The sequence below is a fragment of the Impatiens glandulifera genome, chromosome 3 (assembly GCF_907164915.1).
Source record: "Impatiens glandulifera chromosome 3, dImpGla2.1, whole genome shotgun sequence".
In the NCBI taxonomy this organism is placed as follows: Eukaryota; Viridiplantae; Streptophyta; class Magnoliopsida; order Ericales; family Balsaminaceae; genus Impatiens; species Impatiens glandulifera.
In genome coordinates this window covers 45,805,100-45,816,036 of record NC_061864.1, presented here as the reverse complement: position 1 = coordinate 45,816,036, position 10,937 = coordinate 45,805,100, and the positions used below count along the sequence as shown (strand labels likewise).

Below are 10,937 nucleotides of genomic sequence, written 5' to 3'. Positions count from 1 at the left end.
GTTAGAATCTACATATATGGGAATGAAAAGAAAGATTCATTATTTCACCTACACCAGCCACCACATACCAAAACTTTGAAGCGTGGAATAAAGAGAATCATCAAGTGATGTCGTGGCTCTTGAATTCCATGCCCACTACTATTTGAGAGAACTATCTCAATCATACTACATCAAAGTCAATTTGGGACACTCTCAAAACACGATATTCCTGCATTGACAATAGCTCCAAACTATTCCAGGTTGAACTCATACTTCACCAACTGGAATAGTGAGATAAAATTAATATCGAACAGTTCTTCAGCGTCCTAGATAAAAATTGGCATTGGTCGACTCTTATGCAGACAAATCATTGGCGATGCTTTGAAGATTTTGAACTTAACTAAAATAACACCGAGAGACATCGTATTTATAAATTTATCTTTAGATTAAATCCTAACTTCGAACCAGTACTATCGAGAATAATGGCGATAAAACATACGCCAAACAATGACGAAGTGTTCTCCGAGGTACGTCAAAACTAATTAAAGAACCATCTCCCACAATGAATCAAGATTGCTCACGAAAGATTTTCCACATATAATAAATTCCACTTTAAATGTTACACCACACTGGATAATATTAGATATTTTGGTGAACCAGCCATACCATTAATGAACATATTTATATCTGATTATCGATGCCCAAATACTATTCAGCTCCGTCGCAATTCTACTACAAAATTTTGATAAAAGTGCCTTATTAAAAGAAATAGGATATCGAATATTCAAACCTTCTTGATCTTTAAAACATTTAATCTCATCACAATTAACTAGATGACAAAACGACGAGTTAGAAGATTCCCAAACAAATTTACACATTATTCTCTTCATTTTCACCACCACACTTTTCGGAGAGTGAATAACGACATCATATATGTGGGCATAGATGACAACACACTCTTAATGAGAATTAGTCGACTCCCTTTTGAGATTATTTTACTTTTTCATCAAGACAGTTTACATTCTACTTTAGTGATAGTCGGGTCCCAAGTGACATTGGATTGTAATTTAGCACATAATAACATACCAAGATATATAGACGTCAGACTAACAATTCTGAACCCAAATACATTTGTCAACCTCATCCTTCTTCTATTCAAAACAGAATTAGAAAAATTTATATGTCTTATTAATATTAACTCGAATACCGGAACACTCACCGAATAACCATAAAATATCCCAAATGTATTTAAAATTCTTATAGGTAGTCTGGATAATGTAGAGTGTGCCATCAATGAAAAGCAATTGTGATATGGTAAAAAGATATTTTATTTACCCACAACTCACTTCACAGATGAGTCTCGAATTTTCTGTGAAGCCATTAATTTTTTTAGAGAGCTTCCATAACGATGAAGAATAAAAAAGGAGAGAGTAGATCGTCCTATCTTATCCCTCTAGAGCTCTCAAAAAATCTTTGAGAACTCCCATTAACAATGACAGAAAACTTGATCGTCGAGAGGAAAAATCTATTTCAACCAAAACATTTCGCATCCATTCTCATTTTAGTCCATTACATCAAACAAAAACTCTCAATTGACATGATCATAAGATTTTCCGATGTCTAACTTGACAAAAGCACATTTTTCACATCTTGAATTAACTGAGTCAATTCACTCATTGACTATTAATACGACATCATATATTTGACGATATTTGATTAACATAATCTAATTACTAGATATGACAATTTTTAACACCTTCCGAAACCTATTGGCCAAACATTTTACGAAAATCTTATATAAAGATGAAACGAGATATATAGGCCCAAAGTTTTTCACATCAATAGTTTTTGGAGCTTTACGAATGAGACATATCAAAGTAAAGTTCTAGCTCTTATCAAATGATGAAAATTGATAAAAATGATTAATTGCGTCCATAATTTCAATCTTAAGGAAAGACCACACCTTCTTAAAAATAGCCAAAGTAAACTCGTCGCATCTCGACGCTTTATCACTTTCACACCCCCTTAATGACATCTTCAACCTTCTCCAACGTAAAATGTGCCTCCAACATATCTTGTTGCATTGTACTAATTGAATCAAAAATTATACCATTCAATTTATGTATGATCTTAAATGACTCCATAAATAAACCCTTATAAAATTTGACAATACTCGTAGAGATTTCAGGTTCACTATAATGAACTTTTTCTTGATCGAGATCAAATTAATCACATAATTTCTTGTTTGTGCGTTAAAGATCCAATGAAAAACTTGGTGTTATCTCTAACTCTTAACCATGTAACTCTACTTCGCCGGCGTGGCCCAATTTCTTCTTTCTTACACGTATCGAGTAACTTGCTAAAAATGTGAATCCGATAACTAATCACCTCAACGGAGAGTTCACGAATCTCTTTATTTTCTCCATTGACAGTAATTTCATTATACAAGTCATTGATTTTAGCACAAGATAAATAATGATCTCACATAAACCAACTTTTGAGAAGTTTACGTAGATTTCTTAAGTTCATAAAGAAGTTACTCGATGGAAAACAAATCAATGTCTGATTCACCGATTATGATATATTTTATAAACATGTGATTAAATTAGATAAATTAAAACTTAGTTAAAATCATTTAGTCAAGAATCATACCTTATTCGTAAAACACAACATTCAAGTTCTCAAATTCATATATTCGAGTCTTTACATTGGAGGCTATTTACAAAATAAAACTTAATATCCCTTTTTAAAAAAAATTATATTCATAGAATTCAAAAATAATTTACAAGATCTAGCTAGGATATTTTGTGAACTCATAATCTAATAAAAACATGTAGTTTGTCTTATTAGAATAACTTATTTTCTCCAATGAAGTGTTTTCGGGTTTCCGTTCACTGAATTTATTGCAATAAACCGTTGAAGGAGAAAAAAAAGTACCCACCACCTATCTCTATAAATACAATTTTCTTTCCATGGATGTCATCTCCACATAGCAATTTGCATCTTTTAAGCAATGACAATCATCATCTTTCAAGCTATCATTTTATTTCTGGCTTTAACATTGTCCATTTTCCTTTACAAGAAAATAATAAGTACCCCAATGTTACCTCCTAAAGCTTGTTTACCACCCGGTCCTAAACCATGGCCATTTATTGGCAGTCTTTTCATAATGATGAGAAATAGACCTTTTTTTCGTTGGGTGCATGACACCATGTCGAAAATGGGCTACGAGATCTTTTGCATTCGCCTAGGGCGCGTGCATGTGATTGTTGTTTCCTCTCCAGAGATTGCATGCGAGTTCCTGAAGAAACACGATGCAATTTTTGTGTTACGTCCAACATTCCTATCGGCAGAGATAGTGAGCAATGGATTTTCTACAACCATCTTTTCGACTATTGGTGACCAATGGAAAAGGATGAGGCGTTTATTGGTTTCTCACATCCTCTCTCCAGATACTCTCAAATGGATGCACGACAAAAGAGCTGAGGAGACTGACCACCTCATTCGCTATGTCTACAATGTTATCAAAAGCAATGACGGTGCAGTGAACATCAGAATTGCAGCACAACACTTTTGTGCAAATATGACGCGAAATATGATTTTTAGTAAGAGGTTTTTTGGGAAAGGGACTGAAAATGGGGGACCAGGAATTGAGGAGGAGGAGCATATGGCTGGGATTTTTAATATACTCAAGTGTTTGTTCAATTTCTGCATTTCTGACTATTTTCCGTTTCTTCGACGTCGAATAGATCTCGATGGTAATGAGAAATTCACGAGGCAAGCTGTCGAGAGTGTGAGAAAGTATCAAGACCCGGAAATAGATATGAGAATTAAGCAATGGAAAAATGGAACAAAAAGAGAGAAAAATGATCTTCTCGATGTTCTAATCACTCTAAAAGACGACGAAGGAAACAATTCATTGACATCGGAAGAAATTAAAGCTCAAGTTTTGGTAAAAAAAACATAATTTCTTCTTATTGATTAATTGATTATGTACACTTATACATATTAGACAATGTTCACTCTATGAAAGATAATAAAAAAAACTCAAGATAAAAAATAAAACATGTTTATTTAAATAATTTTTAAACCTAAAAATGTGCATTTACAAAATAATTTCTATAAATTTGTGCAGGAAATGATGGTAGCATCAATTGACAATCCATCAAATGCTATTGAATGGGCTATTGGTGAAATGATAAACCAACCAGAGACATTGGCAAAAGCGGTTCAAGAACTAGACCAGGTTGTCGGAAAGAACCGGCTTGTCCAAGAATCGGACTTGAATAATCTCAGTTACATTCAAGCCTGCGTTAAAGAATCTTTTCGGCTCCATCCTATAACAGCCTTCAATGTCCCACATGTGTCCATGTGTGACACCATTGTGGCTGGTTACTTCATACCTAAGGGTAGCCATGTTCTCTTGAGCCGTCCAGGTCTAGGACGTAACTTTAAGATATGGGATGAACCGATGCGATTCAATCCTCAGCGTCACCTTAAGCATGATGGATCAAATGTGATATTGTCTGATCCAGACCTCCACCTATTGTCATTTAGTATAGGTCGGCGTGGTTGTCCAGCTGTTAACCTAGGATCCACCATGTCAGTTATGTTATTGGCTAGTCTTCTTCAAGGATTCACATGGAGCCCACCGCCAAAGACTACTTGCATTGAGCTTGTGGAGTCTATTGATGAGATGGTTCTCTCCAAGCCTCTACTAGCCTTTGCAAGGCCACGTTTGGATGAAAGGTTGTATGCATCACTTAATCCGTAATAAATGCAAAGTTATGGATAACACATCTAAACATCTAAGCCTTGTTTGCTAGTATCTTTTTGCTCTAGTCTTGTTTACTAGCTATGTGTTTGTGTCATCTTGTTATATTGATAAGCTATTGTAATCCAAACGTCACCTTGTTGGTATGTGACGTGTTTTATATTTGATAAGCTATTGTAATAAAAAAGAAATTTATTATATCATGTTTTTATTATTATGAATGAGATGTTTTCTAATTTTGATTTAATAAATTCTATAATAAATAATAACAACATAATCAATGTACATAAAATACACTCTTCTAACCTAACGATAAAAGGATAGAGATATTCTCGATCACTCCATAGGTCTTAGTGTTAATTGAGCTCTTCAAGTTCGAATAGAATTCTATCTACATTGAGAAATGAGTTGTAATCACAATTTCAAGGGTGTCAAAATACAATTTTTGTTTGTATTTTTAAGTTAAACAATTAATAATCAATTTATGAGATTAATATGAGAACTCAATATAATTTATATTTAAATAATTATGATAAATTATTAATAAATAATTTAAAATTCACAATTTGACAAGACTAGAGGACAAGTCCTAAGATCAATCACATCATGATACTCTGACAAACATTCTTCTCTTGAAGTTCAGATCTTCTGCTACCGATTGCCGTGTTCCCCTGTGGCGGACCAATCAGATTGCAGCATTATTATTTTAATAATAAATCAATCTGGGCAGGAAACGGAGGGAGGGAGAATCCGGAATCCGGGTTTAGGCCCGGGTTCACACAAGACGCCATTAACGGAAGCGCCTGTTAACGCTAGGAAATAATATAATATTCAGATGATAAACAGATAAGATATCTTCGCTCCGGGACCGTGTCAGAGGGAAGGGTGAGATGCGATGGGAGCGAAGATCTACACGCCCGTTGCCATGACCCTCATGTAAACCCCCCATACCCACCTATGAGAAGACCGCCTGCCTTCCATGAAAATACACTTACACGTCTATGTAAAGACCGAATTGACAGGGATTTTATATTTACGTTTATTAAATATTAATTTAATTTATTAAAAAACACATGCAGCGATATAATATTCGCTTCAATTAATTCATTCATTTTTTTCTAAGAATTTTTATTTAATTTTTGTATTCAATTTTTTTGGCTTGGAGACCCTCAGGAGCGAAGATATATTTGCTTCAATTAATTTTAATAAAAACCTCATGTAAAACCCCCCTACCCACCCATGTAAAGACCGCTTGCCTACCATGTAAAGACACTTACCCGTTTATGTAAAGACCAAAATGACATGGATTTTATATTTCCGTTTATTAAATATTAATTAAATTAATTGATGATGACATGCAGCAACCGAACAAATCTTCGCCTCAATTACCGGCTAGATTTTTTTCCTTTTTTTTTTATTTAAGTTTTTTTGGCTGGAGACCTTCATGAGCGAAGATATATTTGCTTCAATTAATTCTAATAAAACCTCATGTAAAACCCCCCTACCCACCCATGAGAAGACCGCTTGCCTACCATGTAAAGACACTTACCCGTCTATGTAAATACCAAAATGACATGAATTTTATTTTTCCGTTTATTAAATATTAATTCAATTAATTGAAGATGACATGCAGCAACCGAACAATTCTTCGCCTCAATTACCGGCTAGATTTTTTTTAATATTTTTTTTTTCCGTTTATTAATAAATGTTAATTTAATTAATTTAAAATGACAATCAGTAAACGACCAAATATTCGCTTCAATTTTGTTTTTCGAGTAGACGATTGAAAGCGAAGATTTCTTCTTTTCAAATATTTTTAGCCTGACCTTCATGTAAAACCACCTCCCCTCCCATGAGAAGCCAACTTGCCTGTCATGTAAATTCACTTACCCGTGCATTTACATTCCGCGAATAAATCTTCGCTTCTATGAATAGTTTTTATTTTCAATTTAATTTTATTATTTTTTTTTGAATTTACGATATCGAACGAATATTTATTCGCTTCCATGACTAGTTGATATAATTTCAATTTCCCGCTACAAGCCGACTCTCCCTCAATTTCATTTTCATAAGCAACTGTTCATATTCTTCTCTCTCTATCTCCCGGCGATAATCCAAACACTGAACGTCGAAACCCTAGATATTTCGTTTATACTACAAGGATTTCTTCTGAACATGTCGGGTAACCAAGGCAACAACATGGAAGTGGATCATCCCATCGACTCCCGAGAGGTCGTCTTGCAAGTTTGTAGGAGCATAAACGAAACCGAAACTGCACCCACTCCGGCATCCAACGTCAATCCCAACAATAAACCATAGAGGTATGTTAATCTTATTGTGTTTATACTAATTTTACACATGTTTATTCAATTTATTTCGTATAATACTGATTTATGCTATCCCACCAAAATTAATGACTTCGAGGACATATGAAAGGAAGAGGAAGAGAAATCCGAAGACGAATACTAAGTCGTCATCGACTGCTGAATCAGTTTCCACAGTTGCTGTCGAAGCTACTGATGTTGCTGCAGGTACTGATGAGATTTTACCACCACCTGTTCCCCCTAAAAAAAACCAAAGTTATTCCTACATCCACTCCAACAGTCGATGAAGAGTTACCAGAACCACCCCCAGAAACCACTAATATTTCTCTGTCTACTACCCCATTCGATGAAGAGTTTCCCCCATCTCCCCAAAAAACCCAAACCATCAAGAAACGTAAACTGACATTTCTAACCAGATCATCACCTCATGGCCTCGCTCAACTCATTCCTAAATTGAGCGTAGAACAGAGGGAAGCCGTGAAGGAAATAGGGTTTGGTTCTCTTCTTACAATGGGCGTCTCCAAGTGCCTGGCTCATTTTTCCAGACACGTAATCCAATGTTTTGACCCGGATAAGAGTTCTCTGGTATTGTCCAACGGTGATGAGATCCGTATCGATGAAGATCTCGTACAGCTCGTGATGAACCTCCCTAGAGGGGCAATGAACGTAGTCGAGTCCGTTGGGTTGGACAAGACTAAGGACCCCGATTATTTTAATTTCTTGAGGGATTGGAAGATCAGATGGACCGGTGAAGACTCAAAAGCTCCCGAAACACTTTCTATGATCCCCAAGATATTAAGTAACACAAGTGCAGACAACGATTTCAAAATAGACTTCGTTGTCTTTGTTGTCTCAAGTTTTTTATGTCCTGTTCAAAATTCACGAGCCAGGTAAACATGTATTCAAACTTATTGTATATCTAATTGTATTTGTGAATACTGACAAATGTATTTTTTTCATTTCAGGTTCAAAATTCTCAAATCCTTAATGGAGGTTGATAACATAAAGGAACTGAACTGGTGCCACTTTACACTACAACGATTGGTTGACAGTGTAAGAAGTTGGAAAGAAAAAGCAAGTAAAGATAAAAATCCATATTTCGATGGACCTATAACCCTTTTATCGGTAAGTATTGTTGACTCTCTTATATATGATTTATAGATATGTAATATTTTCTAACATGTTTCCCACTCCTTTACTCCAGATTTGCTACCTAGATGGTGTTTTTGTGGAAGGTGAACGTATCCCCTACGAAAGAAAATTTCCAATTATCTCCTGTTGGGACGACGTCAGCGTGTTAGAGTTTACCAACTTAGAAGTTCGTGCCGGTGGTTTTGGGCTGGGCAGGGCAAGGGCGCGCCTAGCAGTTAAACAACCCGAGAATCCAGTTGACTCGGTTGAACTAAAAGAAGACGATAATGAGGTATGTGGAAACTATAAATTGACTCCCATTGTTCTTTATTATCCTGTTTTCAAGATTAATGATCTCTTTTTTTCATAATGTACAGATGTTGACATCCAAAATCCTGCAAACTTTTAAAGATACAGCCCAACAGCTGAATTACCTATCAGGGGAGTTGGAGAAACGCAACATCGATCCGAAGCCCTTTTTTGAGGCCGGTTTCCTGAACCTCAGAGAGTCTGAAGGCTTCATGAAACACTTGAAGGTGGTGATCGATGGTCCGGTTCATGTAGGTGTGGAAGATCCTACAAGGGATGCACTTGGGGACACTTTACAGTGTGCGGGCTTGAAAGTCAATAGTCCCCGGGTTGATTACACATGTCAGACTGCAGTGGAGGACCATGCAGACAATCCACCAGCACAGGCTGAACTGAATGATTTTGAGGATGCAGTGATGTCAAATGAAGAAAATCCATCAGATCACGTTGAACAGAATGATCTCGATGTTGCCGTTCTGCCCAATGAAGCTCCGTCACCCCCTGTTCAACCGAAATCTGTTGAGGATGTACGTGAGGACATTGAAGATGAATCACTCCTTGTTGAACAGGAAGATGTAGAGGCTGTATTTCAGCACAGTCAAGCCAAGTCACCCCCTCCTCAGCAGGACGAACATGAGGATTCATTTCTGCCCAACAAAGATGACTCACCCAGTGTTGAACCAACTGATCATGAGGGTGAATGGAAGGAACCGGATGGGGCACACAAAGTGCAGACAACCACTATTGAAGACGATGATCAGGTTGAAGGGAAGGAACAGGTTGATGAACCAAAATCTCCGCATGAAAATCCAAATGATCAGGGGACAGGGAAGGAAAATGTTGAGGAACCCCAAGCTCAGTCTGTTGCACCAAGTGATCAGGGTGAAGGCAAGCAACAGGTTGAGGAACCCAAATCTCAGCATTTTGAACCAAATGATCATGGTGCAGGGAAGGAAAATGTTGAGGAACCCCAAGCTCAGTCTGTTGCACCAACTGATCAGGGTGAAGGCAAGCAACAGGTTGAGGCTTCTAAGGCCGTTGAATCTTCTGAAGATGAAGATGAAGGTGATGGGGGGGGGACGCATCAACATTAAAGAATATCCTAAGAGGAAGATCTCAAAAATTCCTGTGCACCTTCGATCCCCTTACATGCAACAGGTTGCGGATATGTTGGACCACAAAATAACCAACAAGGAACAGAGATTAGCTGATTTTGTGTTTGATGAAGACCTGCCTGGATCGTAAGTTAGTTCGCATTGTTTTAGAAATTTTAAAAATGAAATTATTTAGTTATGGTCTTCTAAATGAATGTATTTTGCAGTGATGTTTGGTACGAAGGTGCACCTGGTAATATCACCCGTGAATTACTTCGTTCAATGAAAATGGGTCGCGAAATTTCTAGCGAAGTGATTGACGCTTGGTCCATAATTGTGCACTTCAAATGCCGTAGGTTGCCAAGGCATGAACCAAGAATAATTTGTTTCTCATCATGTTCACATGTAAGTGCATCTCTTTTTTTTTGCTATGTATTGTTTGATGTTCATGACTTTGATGCTCTGCCCTTATATTGGTTAATATGCAGCATGATGCCACGTTATTTTCCCAATCCATTGAAGAAGACATGAGAAACTACCAAGTCACAAAAGAAGACCTCATCTTCGCTGACGTGGTCTGTACATATCCCTCAATTCCAAGTAAATAATATGCAATAAAGTAATAAATGTTTGTGTTCTTTTTGCAGATATTCCTACCCGTTGTCGTTTCCCGACATTTATTCCTTGTTTGTGTGAATATTAAGGACTCCAAAATCGTTGTACTAGACAACTCCGGCCGTCCTCATGGAATGAAAATTATGGACAAGTATGTCACTTTGAGTAAACAACTCGATTGTTTTGTGAAATTCTTGTTAAGTCAAGGCATGGAAAGAATGGCTGCCAAGGTTAAAAAATACAGGATAACGGCCCCAAAGCTTGACTGGCAAGACAAAACAAACAAGACAGACTGTGGTGTATACTTAATGAGACATATGGAAACATATAGAGGAACAGCGAAGAATTGGTCTATTGACATCAACGAAAATAATGTAAGTGTTATACCATATTTTAGTAGGCCACATTGAACAATTTTAGATGTTCTTATACTTTCTCTTGTTCTTTTGAAGGCCGAAGAAGCTTTGAGTACGTTGAGGATAAAATATTTATACCGAATTCTTATGTCTGAGCACAATGTCAATAGGTTCAAGTTAAAGACTGCAATTAGATCAAGATATTAGGGATTTGTATGTCTTATACGGAATTATATTTGTACAGTAATTCTTATGTTTACACAGGTCAATTCACATTTTTTAATGTATGGATGTTTGATAGTGAATTATAACTTATAATGCAATTCAGATCTTAATGTATGGACTGTAATTCAGA

At 36.4% G+C, this 10,937-nt stretch overlaps 2 protein-coding genes across 2 annotated transcripts; both read left to right on the top strand.

The window, feature by feature from the left end:
* The first annotated feature begins 3,190 nt into the window (after positions 1 to 3,190).
* LOC124930271 (valine N-monooxygenase 1-like) lies at positions 3,191 to 3,946 on the top strand. The gene has a single exon (XM_047470624.1). It carries the CDS (start codon positions 3,191 to 3,193, stop codon positions 3,944 to 3,946), a length of 756 nt encoding a protein of 251 aa, XP_047326580.1.
* A 171-nt stretch (positions 3,947 to 4,117) lies between these two features.
* LOC124930270 (phenylalanine N-monooxygenase CYP79D16-like) lies at positions 4,118 to 10,142 on the top strand. The gene is made up of 5 exons (XM_047470623.1): positions 4,118 to 4,749; positions 4,869 to 4,896; positions 8,865 to 9,124; positions 9,839 to 9,937; positions 10,100 to 10,142. Exons 1-5 carry the CDS (start codon positions 4,118 to 4,120, stop codon positions 10,140 to 10,142), a joined length of 1,062 nt encoding a protein of 353 aa, XP_047326579.1.
* The last annotated feature ends 795 nt before the right edge of the window (positions 10,143 to 10,937 follow it).

Coding starts and splice junctions, on each gene's coding strand:
- LOC124930271 (XM_047470624.1), top strand. CDS start 3,191: ATGTCGAAAATGGGCTACGAGATCTTTTGCATTCGCCTAGGGCGCGTG.
- LOC124930270 (XM_047470623.1), top strand. CDS start 4,118: ATGATGGTAGCATCAATTGACAATCCATCAAATGCTATTGAATGGGCT. Junction 4,750..4,868: donor TTGTATGCATCACTTAATCC/GTAATAAATGCA, acceptor TATATTGATAAG/CTATTGTAATCCAAACGTCA. Junction 4,897..8,864: donor ATCCAAACGTCACCTTGTTG/GTATGTGACGTG, acceptor TACACATGTCAG/ACTGCAGTGGAGGACCATGC.